A 20791-nucleotide genomic window follows, 5' to 3' on the forward strand; every position below is an offset into this window, starting at 1 on the left:
GCTAGCAGTTATGAAGCTCAAAATCTATTTGGGTGAAAGTAAAGGCATTTTCAACAAAATGATGCTTTGAGAAATATATAGAAGGAATATTTAAGTCTGCCAAGGAGAATCTGGTGATGGTTGTCAAATCTGAGATATTCAGCCTCAGCTTCCAAAGTCTGTTTTTGGTCACACAAAACATGTTTCATTATGGATCACAAAAACACCAAAATATGTGTCATACCTTGGTTTCCAGGAAGCCACAGTCTCAGTCAAGAAAATCAAGATAGCATAACAAAAACCAGGTGCAGACCTTCAGTCTGCATGTTTTATATAAACAAGGCTGACAAGATAATACAGACTACCCCCTTGATTTGGACTTTAGCATGTAACTGCATTGATGAGCAGCTGATACATTTTAGTTAGGTCTGGCTGAGGGTCGGCATCATGACTTTGGACATCCTCATAGAGTGTTGTTGCCAACCATCAGAAACTCACCCTGCACTTACACAGATGTGCCCTAATGTAAATGTCCTTCTTCTATTTGCTGCATAGTACAGTACAGTAGTCTCTCCCATATTCGCGATTTTGCTTCCCATGGTTTTAGTTACCCACAGTCAACTGCAGCCAAAAATTATTAAATAAAAAATTCCTGGAATAATTTACAAGTTTTAAATTTTATGCCATTCTGAGTAGCTGCCCCACTCTCTCCTACCTGAGATTTGAATTATCCCTTTGTCCAATATACCTATGTTGGCTATAACTACCTGCCCATTAATCAGTTACCAGGTTGGCTGTTCTGGTATCCCAGTGCTTGTGTTAAATAACCCTTATTTTATTATTTCATCATTGTGATTCTTCTATTTTATCATTAGTTTTTGTTGTTAATTTCTTACTGTGTCTAATTTATAAATTCAACTTTATCATAGAGATATATGTATAGAAAACAAACAGTATATATAGGGTCTCAGTGCTATCTTTGGTTTCAAGCATCCACTAGGGATCTTGGAACATATTCCTTATGCATAAGGGAGGAAAAGTGTATTCAAAGCTCAGCAGAACAAGGCTTCCAACACCAGAATTCTCCTGTGACTGAGGAGGTAAGACTACTTGATAAAAGAGAATATAGAAAACAGTAAATTTCAGACTCTATCCAAGGAAGCATTATCCAATCTTGCTATATCGGTGCTTCTTATGTACATTTAAAGATAAGACTTTTTTTTTACTTCCAAGAACCAATTTCTACACTGTTGGGGGCAATATCACCCTTGTTAAGGGTGCATAGCTTAATATGGTTGTGAGATTTATCCATATCATTTAATGTAGTTATTGAATGTAATATCATTTATACTAATTCTTTTTATAGTATTTCATTATGTGAACAAACTATGTTTATCTATTCTACTATTAATTAAAATGGAATCATTTTCAATGTTTGAATATTTGTAATTTTCATGTCTTTTTCTGTAACATAGCTACACAGTCCTGTTTGGGAATAGTATTTTTAGATAGTCAGACATTCAGCTGTAGTAGATTCTGTCAAATAGTTTTCCAGTGTACATTCCCATAAAAATTTTACAAAAATTTCAGTTGCTCCAAATTTTCACCAACACTTTTATATTGTCAGTATTTTTTTAAATTAGTTATTTTAATGTTTATATGGTGGTATATTATTGTGGCTTTAATTTGTATTTCCTTGATGAATAATGACGGTGAGCATTTTTTTGTACACTTATTACACATTTGATGTTTCTTTCTTTTTTATTGTTATTCGATTACAATTGTCCCAGTTTTTCCCCTGTTGCTCTCCCCACCCCTCCCACCCCTGTGCCCCTCTCCCACAGTTAATCCCCACCCTGTTGTTCATGTCCATGCATCCTTTATACATGTTCCTTGACTAGACACTCCCTCTTGTGATTTAATGTCTTCCGTCCATTGATCTGTTGGGTTGTCTGTCTTTATCTTATTGACTTTATGTGTCCTGGATAAAAATATCTTTCTGAAAATATACAGATATCTTCTCCTGGTCTATGCTTTGTCATTTTTACTCTATCTAATGAGCAAATGTCTTTACTCTTTCTTCACTTTTTAAAAAATTTTTGTTCAAGTACAGTTTACTCTTAGTGATATCTAATTTATCTTTTTTTAAAAAAAAAAACCTCGTAGGTTAGCAGTTTTAATTTCTTATTTAAAAATTAGACACTTTTTTGTCAAGTTATTTTCTATGTTTTCTTCTAATACCTTTAGGTCTGTAATAAATCTTGCATTGATCTTTGTATGTAATGAAAGTGTCAAGATGACATTTTTTATAAATATATGCTTACAAAGCAATTAAAATAAGCACTCCATGAGGAAACTATTACAAAAAAATAACTCAAAACTTGTATTTCATAAAAGGAAACTTTTATGACAAATTTGCACAAACACAACAAAACTTCACATTAGCAAAATATTATAATAATTTTAAGGTCAAACACTAAATTGGAGAGGGGAATTATGTATAATCATTCAGTTTTTTATTGTTTGTATATAACAACACCTACAAATCAATAAGAAAACTACTAACAATCTTATATAATTTATATTAGTTTAGATACAAATTAAGCCTCTTAAAAAAATCAAAATAACAATAGCTAAAAGAAGGTAGCTTTAAAAGTTAGTTTATTTTTTTTTTCTGTTTCATATAATAGTGTATGTGTAAATAGCCGGGCATTGTATTGTTGCCTGGTCTCCCCAAAAGTGTAACTTCTACCTGTGATGTAAAATGTCTGGTCTATCTCCTCATCTTGCACAAATGTAAATCATTACTAAAAAGAAGAATCAGTGAAACAACAAAATCCATCCCTTCAGTGAGAAGTTAGACATCTACGTACAGGAAAGGTTGAAAATGGTCCCTTAATAACTGACAAGGGGAGTGTGGTTATTAAGGTCACTAGCATTGTCTTCCTCCAAGGAAGGAAATATTTATAAACTTTAGCTGCAAGTAGAGACTGTTTTTCACTGAGGATATGGACAAAGAAACTAAAGGTTGGATTCCACACACTGTGGGCAATGCTGGGGAAAAGGGCATTTTCCTATACCGCTGCATACACTTGGAGGAAATGTAAACTGAAATACTGTCTATTGCAATCTGACAACATCTGTAAAATTTTTAAATTCACTTATCCTTTTACCCAGATATTCTATCCTTCATTATTTAGCTTTCTCACATCAGATTAAATTAGCAAATGAACAACGAATTCAGGGTAGCACTGGAAATAATATGTATGTTTATTAACTGAGGCTAGTTCAAATCAATTACAGATTCAGTGAAGTGCTATGCATCATTAAAAAGAATAAGAAAGTTCCATTTAAACTGATATAAAAAAGAAAGGTAAGCTATATGGAAACTTTTTTTAAAAGCAAAGCAAAGAGTAATTAGTATAGTGTTTTCCTGTGTAAAAATAATAAAATTTTGTATGTATACATGTGTGTACTTCAAACAACAAGTTGGAGAGAGAAATATACAAGAAACTGGTAGGAGTAGACATTTCTGGAGAAAACACTAGGCCCTGTGGGGGCTAAAGAGAGGAGAAAACTTTAATTCTATTTTTTTCACTCCTTTTCAACTTTTTGCTGTATGAATGTACTACCTTTCCAAAAATACAAAATAAAAACATGTCTAATTCAAGAGTTCTCAAAAATGGGGAAAAAAGCATTCATTGATGGAAAGATGTAGTCAATTGTTAAACTAAGTCAAGGATTTAAATGTTATCTGATACAGGCCTACAATGTTTAACGTCAACTGAAAATAATGTCATCTCAGGTTAATGGGCTCTGACTGCCCTGTAAATACCAGGAACAGAGTCAATGTATTTCTTTAAATGAAATCATGACTAGTACACTTAAGCACTTTTATGGCTCTTCTGCAAAAATTTGGCATTTTCCCTGTGACTGAATCTATAGCTTTAAAATGTGTGTGCTAATAAACTGACCAATGAACAAGGATTTGGAAAATGGGTGTTCTATTCCCTCTCTACCTTACTACTGACACTCTATGGCTTTGAATGCCTAATGTAGTATTTTTTTAAGTACCAGTATTTTAATATATTTGGAAATATATTTACTGTACTTAGCATCTATTAACTTCACAATAGTGGATGCAACTGTTTTTCTAAAAGTGAAAAAGAAAATCATAAAATGACATTTCCCCCAGAGTGACATCAATGTTTAATCACAAAGAGGACACAGTGATGGCATTTGCCTACTGGGTAGTGCTCATGCCTCATTATGCGTTGAAATTATGAAAATCTTTACATTGATTAAATTAGTAAGAAACTGAATCAGCCTGATCTTTTATATATATTTATCAGAATGCTAATTTACTGATTTGTTCTGAGAAATATAAATGATGTGCCCCCCTAAGGGAAACAAGTTGCTTAGTGAGCTTCAAATCAGGAAAATGAAAATTAGGAGATGGTTGAAACATGACCCATTTATCTCTACAGCAGAGATATGACTTTTATATGGGAAGTCCAAGATACCTTTGACCAGGAGCTACTGGTGTTACTGAAAGTCTATTCCTAGAACCCATATTCACTGTTTCTGCTGCTGACAAGAATTCTTAATACAGTTTTTCTCATGAAAATAACTCTTTAAAGTGTTGTACCTTACAAATTTTCCTGTTGGTTTGCTACTCATTCAGCCTCATTTGTTGAGATCCAAATTCTTTTTTGGCCTCTTAACTTCTTGTTTCAGTCTTTTCCTTATGTCACTAAATAGTTCTTTTGACAACAAGCCTACTTATTGCTAATAGTAGCTCCTAACACAGTCATTTTATTCCCTGACCTCCACTTGCTTTAACACTTATCACATTGGCCATAAGTGTCAACCAATTTCTTTCAGCCCCTGAGTGTTCCAGCATCTATTAACTTATTTTTTTTTTTTACTGTAGAGCACGATATATTTGTCATAAGTTAGGTCACGTTCTTCCGGGAGGGAAGACAAGGAGGGGAAGCACTCAGGTGGCCCTGAGGGCACAGCCAGGTGGCCCAGAGCAAGGTCACAGGTAAGGCTGGTTTTGGGACAGCTCCCACCTCTGCATGGGAGGAGCTGGTGTCATTGCCTTCTTCTCAGTGGTCGCCACAGCTGAGCTCTCTGCTGGCTTGCCTAACGCCAGCGCCTTCGGTGAGGACCCGACAACCGAGGGTGGCGCGGATTCCCGGCGGCCGTCACGAGTGCAATAGTAATTGCTGGAGAGCTTGTGGCTGGGGCCCACGGGGAGTGTGGGAGGAGGCTGAGTCCGCTTGGCGATCTCCTGGTAACGCAGCTGCAGCTTCGCCTGCAAGTCTCGCCCAGAGGCCCAGTTCCGCAGCCCCTGGATGAACCGGGTAGCGGACGCCTTCTTCCGTCTGTGCTGAAGGGCGCCGATAACCTATTAACTTATTTTTTTGGTCATACCTGAGAAGTTTATTTAATCAACTCTAAATTTAGTGCTTAAAAGTAGAAAAGAGTAGAGTCTTAACAAGTGTTGGGTGTTTAACATCATTGTTAAGGGGATTATAAGTAAACATAATTTATTACCTAAATCAGAAAATTTGCGGGATTAAATGGAATTTTCAATAAATTTGCTGTGACAGCAGAGTTCAACTAAGGGTGTCCAAGACCAACTGGGACGTATGTTTATTCAATAACAGCATTTCAGAAAGGAGTTCTCAAGGCAAGCCCTAGAAGTGATTTTTCATTTCTCCCTACAACTTACACCTACATGGCATAGCTGCTATGAGGTGATGAGATGTGCCTAAATAGCATTACACAAACACAAGAATGATATGGAGCGTAAAACCATCCAGTAGAGTTCACTTGTTTTGTTTTCAGTATTAAAATTAAAATGCTACTGCAAACATAGCAGGTGGTCCTGTGAACACTTCACTGATCCAGAATATAAACACCTGGGCTACAGAGGCTATGATGGTCAGCCTGGCAGCTTTGTCAGCAGAAGGTGAGCCATGGGACCGGTAAGGCACCTTGAATATTTGAACCCATAAAATAAACTGGAAAGGGCTTCTACTTCAGTTCCTTGAAAGAATTTCAACATCCTTCAGAAACTGGAGCATCTTACCACCTAAGTAAACTAACAGAATTATATTTAATCTGCCTTAACTTTCATGCTATTTTGTGTTTTCTATTAATAAAATCTATTTTTGCATTTTGTCACTTACCAAAGGTCTTTTAGTCTGAAATGGACTAGGTCTACCATTAACAGAGAGAGTTCAGAGTGGAGGAACTGACTGTGAAAAGTATAACATTTCGTGTATTTGGTCTCTCTGGTAAAAGCTTACATGGAACATATTCAGGTATAAATTTCCATCTGAATGGTGTTTCTAGAATTTGCCTCAGTGTTCCCAGTTCTATTGCATCAGTCATCAAGAAGCTAGCCTAAGGTCCTGGATAAGAGAGTAGCGGGAAGGGAGGTATCACTGAAAAAATAAATTTATTCTGTTAATACAGTTGGCTCTTTCAGGTTTAGTGAAAATTATTTGGCATTTACTAAACCAAAATAATAATTCTGCATCTTAAATCTCTATGATTATGATTTCAAATCTCCTCCAAGTACTGAGATTTCAGAGTGACAGGATCGCATGATATAACATTATACTTATATAATTATATTCATGAACTTTAAATACTATCATAAAATGCAAATACAAAATTCTTTTACCCTTATTAACAATGCACACTGAGAGAGGAATCTTTTTATTCCCTCTAGGCTAATTTGAATAAAGCAACCTGAAATATTTTATTCCAGTATTGCTAGCCTTATTAATAAAAAGTTTAGAGAAATTATTTTTAAAAGAGGACACTGAGGCCAAAGAGAACATAAGACATGGTTCCACACATAAAGCACTTACTGTGAGTTGGACTTGTGTGAAATAGTGAATGTACAGTATCATTTAATCCTTAAAGCAACCCTGGAAAATGGATCATAATATCCCCATTTCGCAGCAAAAGAGATTAAAGCTCAATATATTTAATTAGCTTTCTTAATGTTATATAATCATTAAGTTTAACTTTAAATTTATAACTTTCCATTACACAAAGAAATCAATCACTCAAACCCCAGTGTCAAAGATGAGAGGATTATGGTCAAGCCTGGTTAGATGATCAGCTTAAGGTCACATAGCAAGTACTTACTGTCATCTCTCCTGACCTTCTGTCTACAACAAATATTTACCCAAACTAATGACATTCAATCTTAGCTTAAGTAACATGATGAATCAAGTTATTAAATGGGATGATATATATAAATGTCTGAGTACTATGGCTTAAACACAGCTTACTCAAAAATTTTGCACTGATCTTTTTGGTAATAATGTTTTAGGAAGGTATTGTTATCAACTCATCAGAAATTATTACATAATAATATTTCTTATAAGATCATATCCCTGAACTTCTATGATAATACTAGGTGTTATAGAGAAAGTGTTTGTGTTATGTAAGTTCTGAATATTTTAGTAGATACTTATTAGGTAACTTCTTAGATGATTAAGTGTCTGTAAAACTGTCCCTTAGTTTTTTATGTTATCCTCAATGTTATCATGGAATTTTAATATTGATGTAAATTTATATCCTGGATAGCTTTATTTTATTTTTTAAAAAACTCTTATATATGTTAAATTAGTGTGGTCATGTAGGAAGTAAACTTGCAACTTTTACAACTCTGTTTTCATTTGATATTTTCATAGCAATAGAATTAATGATAATTTGTGTTTTCTACCTCAAAATAAAATAGAACTTCGGGAGGCCTCAGAAAGAAATGAGTCTTGACCTCCCATTTTGTACTGTAGAAAACGAAGGTCAAAAATGCAAAGTAGTCTGTTCAAGCCCCTGGGACTTAGATCTACAGTCTTCTCTGAACCAACACCATAAACCACAGTGTTACACTTCGTAAAAATTCAGTTTCAACCACACTACCATTTAAAAAAAAACAATTATAATTCAGGATACACTATTGCAAGGTTAAAGTCTTCCTGGTTTCTGAATATCTGTTGACATCTGAAGAAACATTTCCAGTGATAATATCAAAAAATGCATCTTTAGCTGTTGCCTTTTTCTCAGTCCTTGAAATAGCTTAGCAGGTCAAAGGGGAAAAAAAAAATCTATCAACTATTCTAAAATGAAAGGGCAGCAAAGTGCTATATCTTACTGTTTAAGATCAAGATCAAAGCACATATTCACAGCCTCAGAAAATTATACCACATGGGCCAATGAACATAGGTTGAAAATCAATTGTAGTAATCACATCTGGCTATCTTTTGTAAGGGTCAATGTCTCTTTTCAACAATACCAACAGTAAAAATGAAATATTTAATATATGATGTTAAAATGTAATCAATTATCAGACTTTTAGTCTTTGCTAACATGCAAACAAACAGTACTGAACTAGTAAAAATCACAGTCATCCAGCTTATAGTAATAAAATGCTGGTCTCTCCCTTTTCTATCATTTCTATTAACAGTGACTGAGTCATCTGAGGAACACCTCTCTGAATTTCAGAGTAAATAGTCTAACTCATCCATTCCTTATAGATTCTAACTTCCTTTAGCTTTAAGGCACTGGCATGTATCTACAATGGAATTAAAATTCTTTAAAAACATAAGGACTTCTAGAGCTAGGAATTATTGAGGCAATTGTGATGGTTTTAAATTGTAATCATGTGCTGCAGCCCAGACTTCAGAACACTACAGCACCAGCTGGCATCTTGTCTCCAAATTGTTAAAGACTCTGAGCCACAGTCACCTGCTAAGCCTCTTCCTAATTTCTGTACCACAGAAACTTCAAGATAATGGGATTTTTATTGTTTACACTGCTACATTTAGGGGTAATTTAATAGGTAATTAAGGCAGTAGCCAATTGGGAGGGTATAGAGCATGTTATGAACGGAATTGTCTCCACTGAAATTCATATATTGAAGCCCTACCCTGCAATGTGACCACTTTTGGAAACAAGGCCTTTGAGAATGTAATTAAGGGTGAAACCATAAGGGTGGAGCCGTCATCTGATAATCAATCTGTCTCTCTCTTTCTCTCCCCCTCACCCCAATACTCTTTCTCTCTCCAGAACAATGAGAAAATAAAATCTCTCTTGTTTAAATGACCCAGTTCAATGTCTTGCTATGGCAACCCAGTCAAACTAACACAGAGCCATTCTACAGTCACGCTTAGAGTAACCTATAACCAAGTTTAGTTATGTATTAGTCTCAGATGCCAGTAGAACTAAGGGTACTGGATACCTCTAAATGATCAGTGTCCTTCACATGCTCTTTTATTGCTTAAAATTATTTCCATCTTTTCGTTTGTTTACCATGCCTGCTTTAATGTAGAGAAAATGAAAGAAAGAAGGAAGGAAGAAAATGATAAAGCTCATGTTTGCTTTTGTCTTGAGAAAGTGCTGTGATCCAAACTAGAATTTGAGTTCCTTGAGGGCAGAGGCTATGCCTTGCTTTGTCATAGTGTTTTTATAAGGAAAACGTATAAATACAATGCATATTTATTGAATTTAATTTCACTGACTCACTCAAATGTACTAGTTTTGGTAAAATGAAAAGCTTAACATTACAGTTTATTTTAAAGTATTGATTTTTTTATTTCACAAAAACACAAAATTACGTAAAATTTATTTTGCATATCTAATCATTCATTACATTTATATTTCCCATGCATTTACTATATGTAAAGCACTTATTTATTCAATTAATTATGAATACTATTAAAGGATTTGAAGCAAAAAGGAAACAAGATTTGAATTAGATATCGAAATACTTACATTTTAATGAGATAAATCATCCTATATCATCATCTTGCTTTGAATCCTTCAATAGATTATCATTATACTTATGATTTACAAAGCTTAAGCTAATTTATATATGCCCTCATGACCTGACCACTGCCTACTTGTTTGGCCTCATTTCAAATGCCTCTTATCCTTATCCACTGTAAAGCCATACCAACCATTTCGGACAAGTCAAGCTTCTTCCTAAACTTATATTTCCTGTTCATTTTTCTTTTTTCTATGTTATTTAAGTCTGAGATTAAATGTCATCTTTTAAAGAAAAATCTTCAGACTCTATAGTTTCATGAAGTCATTCTTGCCCTTTTTACATAACCATGTTCTCATGCTGCTCAAAGTGCTTCCTGTTACGAAGTACTTTATCTGTTTGTTTTTATTTGTCTTTTCCTGCTTAAATATAAGATCCAGCCTAGCAGAGAACTTAAGGGTTACGTTCACTGCTGTATCTCCAGGGCACAGAGCAATAGGTCTATAGTTATTGCTCAGAGTACTTGTTTAATAAATCTATGAATTAAAATGAATACATGACTGGATAAAATGTGGTGTAATTTAATAGATGAAAAACTGAAAAGAGGAAAATGGCGGGTGATTAGAAATAAAGAATTTTCATTAAGTTTCATATTGCTATCAGACATTCAAGTGGAAGTGTCAGGTTGTCAAGGAGTTACCAACTCTGAATCTCCGTGGTAAGCTCAGGGATAGAATTATAGAAATAACTATCTGAACTTCCTATGTGCCACTTATAATAATAAAAAGCCATAATTATTATATATACAGATACACATACAAACACATATACACATGTATATTTATAATGTATACATATATGTAAACATATTTACACATACATATATGTATATACTATGTATATGTGTAATATGCATATATTTATATATGTAAATATGTTTATATAAGTTTACCTAATCCTTATAATTTCATTTTAAAACACTGTTTCTATTTTATTTTACAATTCAAGAACTTGAACCACCAATAGCCTAACCAACATGCTTAAAGTCATATTAGATATTAATTGGAATTGCTGAAGTTGGGATTCAAATTCATGAATTCTGATTTTATGACTTACATTTTTAACTCTTTGTGGGTAAAGAGAAGTGGGGTCAGGAATGAGTCCAGGTTTATTCCAATATTAGAGGATAAGGAGTGAAGGAAGATAAAAAAGAAAAACCTGAGAAGAAACAAAAGAAAAACACTTCTCAAAAACTAGGAGCAGAGAACTCTTTCAGAAGGATCAAGAGCTTATTTGTTTCAGATGTTTCTGGGACCTGGGAAAGAGGAGACTAGGAAGATCTCCACTGGATTTTCAAAATACAGGTGAGTGGGCAGCCCCCTTCCATGCCATCTCTGGTGGTGCGGACTAAGTGAAACCGGGAGGAGGACTTTGAGGAGAGGGCAGAAAGTGGGGAAGCCTAGGACGAACTTTTTTCCAGAATGTTTTGTCCTAATGTCAGTGTATTTTCCAATACGAAAATGAGTAAGCAGCAGGAGTTTTTAATAGAAGATGTGGAGTATTTTTTATGCTGATAAAATAACGGTGTCAAAATCATAAAGCCAGTAGTTCATTGAGACCAAATTACAAACCTGGGAAAATATCGGAATACTAATTGTTTTAATAGCAAATTTAAAAGTTTACCTTAACCTTGAAGAAGTCTGTAGCTATATCCTTTCCCTTCCAACAGATATTAGCCTCTGGATAAAAAGATTTAATCTACAGATATTAGATTGCGATTAAATATTAAGAATGACAGCACAAAAGTAAATGTGAGTGAGATTTCCAACTCTCCTATAGATTTTTCAAGATATGGCTGTCAACCTGGAGCTGCTTTTGTTTCTCTTCTAGGGCATAAAAATGTTGTGTTGACTTACTAAAATTAAGGCAACAAAAAAAGAAAGTTGTGATTGAAAAAGAAACGTCGTTATTCTTATGTCAGCGTTTATGACTGAATTGTGCAATCATTGATCCTTTGAGAGTCAGAGAAAGAGACTTGCTTTATTTAGCAAACAAGAGCAAGCTGTTGGAAAAACGATTTGGAGTGGAGAAGGAGCGGTAACCCATAGCTCCCATTACATCACCGCTGTAGGGTCTGTCATATTCCGACACTGCCAAAATTCCCACTCAAAAATCTCAGCAAATTTGGCAATTACAAGTGTTATGTGGAAACTATATTTCTTCATGAAAGCCAGAAATATATTCCAGAAAATACATTTTAAATAGATTTTGTTATTGGTACCCAACATCCAAAATATTACCTAGGAAAGAAATATGTTTTGTACACACAGTAACAAGTAAATTAGAAGGTTTTTTTCAGGCTCATGCATCCAGAATCCAGCATCATATACAATAGAACTTTAACAACTAGGCTCACCATAATGCATTGTTCAGTATCTTTATTCAGCATATTTCTAAAACAAGTGGTTAGAAATAAAATTTAGTGAATATATCCTTCAAACAAATTGATAATGGTAATATGAGTAGTGCTTGTTTTAGCCCAAAGGCAGATTGGTGTCTAGAATCTGTTTCCAGTATTAACTGGTTGTATTGATGTCATGCCACCTCCATATGTCTGTTTAGGCCATTGTGCCCATGTACCATGTGTCTGCCTGTGCTATTAGAATAAACTGGTCTATTTCCTGAAGCAACCATTACAGAGAAAATGATTGCTCAATATATCACTAAGGCCCAAAGAAATAATACACAACTTAAAGCCACCTGCTATTCCAAAGGCTGTTCATTCAATAAATAAATAAGTATTGATTTAATCTGTGGACATTTGTGAACTGATCGGGTGAAAGAAAGCAATGCTTAACATAGGAACTGAATTTTCTCAAATGCTATGGATTATTCATAAAGCAGTCACAAAACTCAGAGTTTTTGAAGTTGTCTTAATCGTTGTCTTATTTCAGGCCAATAAACACTGGTTGTATGAAATATGCAGCAGATGCCATTTTTATGTAAAACCCAAAGTATGGATGACAATTATGTAAAAGCAACAGTAATTACTATCATATTCTGCGACTGTGCTAAGAAATGTACACTGACTTAACCTGACTGGCGTGGCTCAGTGGATTGAATGCCAGCCTGCAAACCAAAATGTCACTAGTTCGATTCCCAGTCAGGGCACATGCCTGAGTTATGGGCCAGATCCCCAGTTGGTGTGTGCCAGAGGCAACCACACATTGATCGTTTCTCTCCCTCTCTTTCTCCCTCCCTTCACCTCTCTCTAAAAATAAATAAATAAAATCTTTTTTAAAAAACCCAAAGAAATATACACTGACAAAATAATGCAATGGTATTTAATATAATCTTCAAAGTGACATTGTGGACAGGATATCATTATTCTCCTCATTTTAGAGATGAGATTTAGGGGGGTTGAATAATATGCCCAGGAGACTGGAAGCGGCAGTGATGTTGGGAAGAATGATGGCCACACCAAGTACCACTAGGAATGAGAATTATTCTCAGGCTCCCACCCAGAATCCTGGGATAAAATATGGAGTTAAAATGAATGAGTCATGTTTTTATGGGCTTTTTGCTTTGTTTTGTTTTTTAATGAAAATAGAATACTACATGAGAGCAGGTGTTTTGGTCAATTATTCAGGAGTGAAAAAATATTCTGCTCAATTTTTAGTGATATTTTCCATCTATTTTAGATTTATTTTTATGATTTCATGTGGCAGAGCTTGACCACAAATAGGTCCAGAAAGGCATGGAGACCACAAAGAAAAAGATAAAATAGATTGTAGAACAATTATCCAGTGGAGAATGTCAGGCATGATGACACATGGAACTTATAAAAGAGAACAGACCAGAAAGCGATTAAGTTTTTGAAGAAATGTAGAATGAAAAAAAATGGCTCAAAAAAGTTATGTGTTGAAAGGAGAGCTCTGACAAATACTTAAAATAATCCTCGGGCCCATAACTTGCCATGAAAATAAATAAGGCTCCAAAAACATGCTTTGGATATGGCTAAGAGCACTAATGGCCAGGGAGAAGCATGCTGGAGATGTGATCAAGAATATGGGGGAAAATTTCAAAAAGGAGTTCCTCCAGACAGCTGACCTGGTATCCAGCCAAGAAATGTACCCAGCCCACGATAAGGGCTTTCACATAGTATGTCTGGCATGATTTTACACTACTACAGACCAGTAACTTTTGTTTTTCTTTTACTTCCAAAATAAGAATATTTTGTGTTTATGCTCTTCTTGTTTCACCATTAAATAACTAGTGGTTATTGATCTGAGTAGACAATAGGTCTGTGGACCAAAAGAAGTAATATTTGGATCCAACTGAGAACAGTGAGTATCACTTAAGTATCCTAGATTTTGACATGAATACCATAACTGATAGAATTTGGAGGTTGAGTGCTTTGGGAAAGGCTGAACGCATTCTGTATGAGAGGAATAATGAAATGGACACTAGTGGCCAGAAGGGACTGGCTGGATACTCACCAATTCTATTGACTGTTTTGGAGCACACATTAGAACACTTGCCCGACTGTTCTGCAGTGAGGTTGTAATGTTGTGATGAGTTTTGGCCGATAAAACACAGGAAAAAATGAAGCGTTCCCAATTCCAAGGGTAAATCTTAAAATTTCATTTCTCTCTTTCTATCTCCCTTCCTCTCTCCCTCTTTTCCTACTTCCCTCTCTCTCTTTCAACCTTATTTCTGTAGCTACAAGCAAATGACTTTAGGAGAACGGATCCAAAATACAGAAGGAGCCCTGGTCCTTATGTCACCCCTTGAAAAATAGACTCCCAGGAAAGCTCTACTCACAGTAGATCATGACATGAGAAAAGATATGTCAAAACACTTGAAGCACTTTGATTTGAGGAAGGTTTGCAGTATTACTCTGTCCAATATGTAACTCATATACCAATATATATCTTACCCAAATCTTGCTTTTTTGTTTATATATCCTCTCTTCTTTCCTGTACTAAGTGCACACACACACATACATATACATATACACACACACACACACACACACACACACACACACACACTAAAGAGAGAGAGAGAGAAAGGGCAGTGAAGAGAGAGAGTTGCTGAGGTATTCCTGGTGGTAAAGGAGTAGAATAACACCATTTACGCTTGACAAGTTACTCACACAGCAAGAACATATCTCAAAAATTCAGCCACCCAGAGATTACACCTCCATTTGGTAATATAAAATAGTGGAGAAAAATAAAACCATTAAATAAGCATTACCCACTCTATGTGAATATAAAATTATGAACCATAAAGTCGGCAGGTCTCTGAGTAAGCTAGAGGAGCTTAGGCTGATTCCTGATATGAGTCTAATGATGAGTCAGTGACCAAGCTATTTATAACAGAGTCAGCCCCAGCAAGAGATAAGAGTCCGTGCAAAGCTTCATTAAAACTGGTATTTCTGCTGGCAGCCACCATACTGAAAAAGCACTTGTGATACCATCAGTGCAAACATCCTGTGTAATAAACCAACAAATTCTTACTATTCTTTCAGCTTCAGTCTATGAATGAGAATATTAACAGTTGCCTAAACTAACCTCAAATTTTGAAAGCCTAAAACAGAATTACCAACTATTTTTGTCTTTGGCTAAAAAACAAGATTTCAAATCTCAAAAGAAGAAGAGTCATTAACAAATGCAAGAAATCTAGACTGATTTAATGTATTGCATTATAAATATCAAATTGATTATACAAAGCAAAATTACATTTCCCATGCAAGTACAACCTGAGGAATATTGTACAGAACATTGAATGTTCTTTGTGGATTGTTATAGTCACACAGCAAAAACCTATAGGACAATTTGAAAACTATAGTTTTGGAGATTGGAACAATTGGTTTGCACAAACCTGAAATGGAGAAATGGAGTTTAAACACAACACAAACAATAGGTCTTCATTTTGCATGGATAGAAAACTGAACAACTTCAACATTAAGCAACACTGTTTAACCCAGATAATTGCAAGGAACACCTATATCAGGTTTACTTGGCTTCTCCTTCTTGTTCGGTTATCTGAGACCTATATTGTGTAGCTTGAATCAGGGTTAGTATATTTTAAACATTGCCAGAATCTTTATTTTTAACAGTATGCACAGTACCTTACTTAAGGGCATGAAAGCTGATGAAGTCCTGGCCCACTAGAACACGAATTCTGAAACTTTAGGGTATATCAGGAGAGCTGGTTAAACTCATTGCTTGCTATACCATCACATTTTCTGATTCTATAGGTTTATTAAATTCTAAAAGTTTGCATTTCTAACAAGTTTCTAGCGATGCTGATACTGATGGTCCAGAGGTTAGACTTTGAGGATCACTGTGCTAAAATACTAGATTATAAATGAGAATATGTCACAAATGACCTCATTTAGTCATCATCAAAATTCATAAGCTAGTGATTTTTTAAACTCCTCAGTTATTTTCCATAAAGATAATGGGAACATGGTCATCTACATGAAAATATATTAGACATCTGTCTGGAATCTTCCGGTTTAGAGATAGAAAATGGATACCTTATACATTTTTATGATGAATAAAGATAAGGCATGGAAACATTCGATCTGACATACAGCTAGCATACATTAAATTGAAAAATGTTTTGGATAAGATGGAACATGAAAATGCCTGGGTATGCAATATTATTTACTCAGTCTCTTCAAAATGCTTGATATATGTTTCATTTTCACAACACTAAAATAAAGATCTGTTGCTAATATTCATCTTAGATAATGGGGAAGGAGTCACCATTACCCCAATTATTAGACTTCTCAAGCTGGTGAATTATCTAAGCCATTCTGGCAATGGGCTTCAGGTCTCCTGTAGCTTTAACCTGAGCTCTCTTATCACTTTACCTTGCAAACTATGGAATACAGAAAACCTTACAGATTCTCAAAGAGTCCATTTTCCTTTACATGGCCAGAGTTTCTAGCTTGAAAAAACCCATAATTTATGTTTGTGGAAGGCCCCCATTTCCTTGGTTAACTATCATCTCCTTCTAAAGTAAACCTCAGTGTCAGGTGGTAAAGGAGGCTGCTCAAAGTGCCCATCTGAAATGGAAAGATTGGCCTGATAATTTCTCCTGCAGTTGCCTCTCAAGGATAATGAGTTGATTTTGTCTCTCAGCTATTGCAGACAAATAATAAACGATCGGCTACTATAGACACCCTTCCCTCCAACTCTAAAAACACAATTTCAAAGAAAAAAATAATAACAAAAATGAAGGAGGAAGTATTTTTAAAGAATTTAACAATATTTGGTTATGGGTGTTTAATGGCTATTTTAGTTTTTTTAACCTCATGATGGAATGAAAAATTAATGAAGACACTGATAAAGATAGGAGGTAAATAATGAAAAAGCCCATCAAGTGTTTTGATAAATATCTCTGCTGAGAGACAGTTAACCTAGGGAAAGAAAAGGGCTAGGGACTCCGCAGTTTTTCTAGACACACCGCAAATTCACAGAGCCATGGAATCTGAATGAAGTGAACGAGTTTGCCACAGGTTTGCCGAAGCAAGAAAGTGACTGCTTAAGGGATTTCAATACAATAAAAGCACTTGGAGAAAAGCATTTCTTGTCACTATTGAGAACTTAAAAGTGTATCTGACCTCAGAAATGCAGAAATATGTAATATTATGAAAAGCTTGTTGAGATTAAAGTATACCATCTAAGATTTTATCTATAAGAAGGTAGAGGAAGAGTAGGACACACAGAGGTATAGCAAGTGAGCAAAAATAGCAAGACTAAATAAAAGCAAGTGAAGCCTGAAGTACAAGCATATTATTTATTCATTTGATGTTCTGGAATCAAACAAGAACTGCACGTTGTGAATACATCAAATATTAGAATTTGCTAAGGATAGCAAAAACAAACAAACAAACAAACAGGAAGCAAAGGCAATAATCACACTAGATCCTCAAAGGAAAATTAAGGAGTTTACTTTTGCTCCTGTGAACACAATTAATTGCTCTCATCAACACCCTGCAAACTTTACTCTCTCTCAACCTTTTCTTTGTCATCAGGCATCTCATGTGTTGCAATTGTTCACACTGGTCTATAGGAGACACTGATAAGTGTATCAAAATTAGCAAATAATGTGATTTTATAGGTCTCATTTCAGCATCACCAATTTTTTTTAGATAGTCATACAGTCATCTCAACTTTCCAGAACTGGAAATGGAAGTTCCTTGACCGGAAGACACAGCAGATGCCACAGCAGGACTGTGAATCCCCGACCCTGGAACTCTTACAAGGGCTGAGCTTCGCTGACTCCTGAGGAAGCAGCAGTGGGATTCTGCATATTTCCAGAGGAAAGCAGGGGTGACAGCAAGAGCCACAATGTCCATGAAACCCAACAACTGGACAGGCTCTGACACTTGCCCCAAACTTTTGGGGAGCTGCCAAGCTGTGTTAGAGAACAGATGAAAGGTGAAGAGGAAACATGGATGGCACAGTAACTATGAACAAATCTGTACATATTCCCTGTCTTAAAGTTGTTTTTAAAAATATAATATACTCTTTTCTTATTCCACAGGATTCTGACAAGACTATATTTAAGTAGACCCACTTGCTCAGCTCCAGAGGAGGGCTATGACTTAGGAATAGTTGTCACATTCCAAGGACAGTTCTGGGGCAGGCACATGAACCAAGATACCAAGATGTACTTCATGAACCACTTTGTTCAGTAAGAGCTCTAAACAAAAACACAGTGCAGAACACACGGGTTTGGAATAAAGGCAACACAAAAGAAAGAAAAATTGAAAATGAGAGAAACAGAGAGAGAGGATTGGTATAAACTGATATCATCTTCAAAGCTGTGAATTTTTAGGCTCTAGATTCAGCTGTGCTCAGTCATGTGAGATCATAAACTATGTATTTGATTAACCTATTGAGTTGATTACCATCACTTCCAGCCAAAAGTGTCTTGATTACAACAGTGTCTCCTTTTTCTGAACTTGTAATAGGAATCACATTTTTAAAATAACAATGTTACTTAAAAGCAGAGCTAAGGTTTAGAATTTAAGGAGAGAACTGTTTTTGACACTATAACAATTGCATAACTGACACCTACTATGTGCCGAGCACTGTTTAAAGCACTTTGCAAATATTTTAATTTAATTCTTGCAATTACATTACCATAATACTCATTTTATAGATAAGGAAAATGAGTCCCAGGTCAAATAACTTTCTAAGGTCACACAGGTAATATGTTATTGTTTATGAAGTCCTTTAAGATCAGGACCAATTGTTATCTTTTTTCAGGCTGCTATAACAGAATAATAACAGAATATTACAGACAATATGGCTTAAACAACACCATTTATTTCACATAGTTCTAGAAGGCAGGAGGTCTAAGATCAAGGTGCTGCCAGATTGAGTGTTTGATGAGGACCCTCTTCTGGGTTTATAAATGGAAGAGAGAGAGAGAAAGGAAGAAAGGGAGGTAGGGGAAAGTAGAGAAAGACAGACAGACAGACAGACAGAGAGACAGAGAGAGAGAGAGAGAGAGAGAGAGAGAGAGAGAGAGAGAGAGAAAGTGAGAGGGAGAGAAAACAATAAAAGAGCTCTCTGGTCTCTTCTTACAAGGCACTAATCCCATCATGAAGACTCTACCCTCATGACCTTATCTAATACTAATTTTCCCCCAAAGGCCTTGCCTCCTAATACCATATTATATTGGTAGGTGATGCTTCAACATATGAATTTGGGGTATCCAGGAATTTTCCATTCAGCACCAGTTCCAATCAAGGGTAGCCAGGGCCAGGGGCATGCAGCTGTACCAGTACGAACGTCCACCTTCCCCAAACTCTCGTTCATTGCATAGGTTGTATGCATAGTTAATGCTCCATCATTCCAGAGCACTGATGGCAGGAGGGTAAGCGACCACATCACAGATTAGCCAGAGACAGAGAAAGAAATAATGGAATCCCAACCTTCTCTTTACCTTCATGGAAGTATAAAGATAATTATTTTTGAAATTGAGAAGCAGATTGTAAAGAAAGATTAAATTTGGAATATAGTAATGTGTACATCCATTATAGCCTGAAAGTTCCCATTTGCAAATAAACGTATGCCTAAAATGGACTAATTAGCACTGCCTAAAATTTAGAACAGTTCTTGCAGATACTATAAATATACACTATATTAAGCTATAAAACAAAAGATAGTTAAGGGACTTTTGGCTACAAAACTTAAAAATATTTTATAAGAAAAGCTTTTACATATCTCCAATTTAAAAATGAAAAATATGCTCATACATTGGATAATGTCAAAGGAAGACATTTTTATGTAACCTTACTGTATATTTACATTAATGATGATTATGATGATGAAGAAACATCTACCAGAAAAAAGAAGAGATTCTTTGACACTATTAACACCAAATAACCCCCTTTACAAAGTTTTAGCAGATTTCTTTCTCTTTTGAGTCCTATTTTATCTCTCTTGACAGCATCATAAAGTAGAAAATGTCTAAAGAGACTATAAAAATATGAGGGCAAGTAGTAAGCACAGCACTGCTATTCAGTATTTTTAGTTGAGCTTCGTTTTTTTCCTCCATATTGCCTTTGCATTTAGTGTGGCTTTTGACAGGCATAGAATGAGGCCACCATTTGCAGTATAGATTTTCCAATACACAGGTGCTGAAAAATACACAAAATTTCCAATGCACAAGTTGTAATTATAGCCTTTCTAATTCTGTATTGACCTGTAAGGAGATGTATACAGTATTTGTGGAACCAGTCAGTCCTGTTCACCTTCCTGCTTGCCCAGGATCTGGTGGGTTCTGCTTCCAAACCCCCAGGTCCCACCTTAGGAATGATCTGCCAGCTGATTTCCCTGCACTGTCTGGCTGTAGGTCCACAAGCCTTATTCAGGGAAACTGTGAAGCCCATGTGTTCTGGCTTCAGTGGCTCCCTCGGAGATCTTTCCAGGGCTTTGGGAGCTGAGTCATGGGAGAGGAGCTCATCACATCCCTCCAGTCAGG

General features: G+C 35.5%; 1 protein-coding gene across 1 annotated transcript; it reads right to left on the reverse strand.

The window, feature by feature from the left end:
- Nucleotides 1–4896: 4896 nt before the first annotated feature.
- LOC129075999 (NADH dehydrogenase [ubiquinone] 1 alpha subcomplex subunit 7-like) lies at nucleotides 4897–20699 on the reverse strand. The gene is made up of 2 exons (XM_054580235.1): nucleotides 20562–20699; nucleotides 4897–5392 (listed from the first exon to the last, which is right to left on the reverse strand). Exons 1-2 carry the CDS (start codon nucleotides 20697–20699, stop codon nucleotides 5021–5023), a joined length of 510 nt encoding a protein of 169 aa, XP_054436210.1. The 3' UTR covers nucleotides 4897–5020.
- Between the last annotated feature and the right edge of the window lie 92 nt (nucleotides 20700–20791).

The sequence above is a fragment of the Pteronotus mesoamericanus genome, unplaced genomic scaffold, assembly GCF_021234165.1.
Source record: "Pteronotus mesoamericanus isolate MK-2021 breed Mesoamerican mustached bat unplaced genomic scaffold, CSHL_Meso_final contig_56, whole genome shotgun sequence".
Taxonomy (NCBI): domain Eukaryota; kingdom Metazoa; phylum Chordata; class Mammalia; order Chiroptera; family Mormoopidae; genus Pteronotus; species Pteronotus mesoamericanus.

Excerpts from the sequence above, each read along its gene's own strand:
- LOC129075999 (XM_054580235.1), bottom strand. The coding sequence starts at position 20,699 with ATGGGCTTCACAGTTTCCCTGAATAAGGCTTGTGGACCTACAGCCAGA. Across the intron at positions 5,393-20,561 it reads GATCCTGGGCAAGCAGGAAG|GTTATCGGCGCCCTTCAGCA; the intron begins GTGAACAGGACT and ends ATAAGTTAATAG.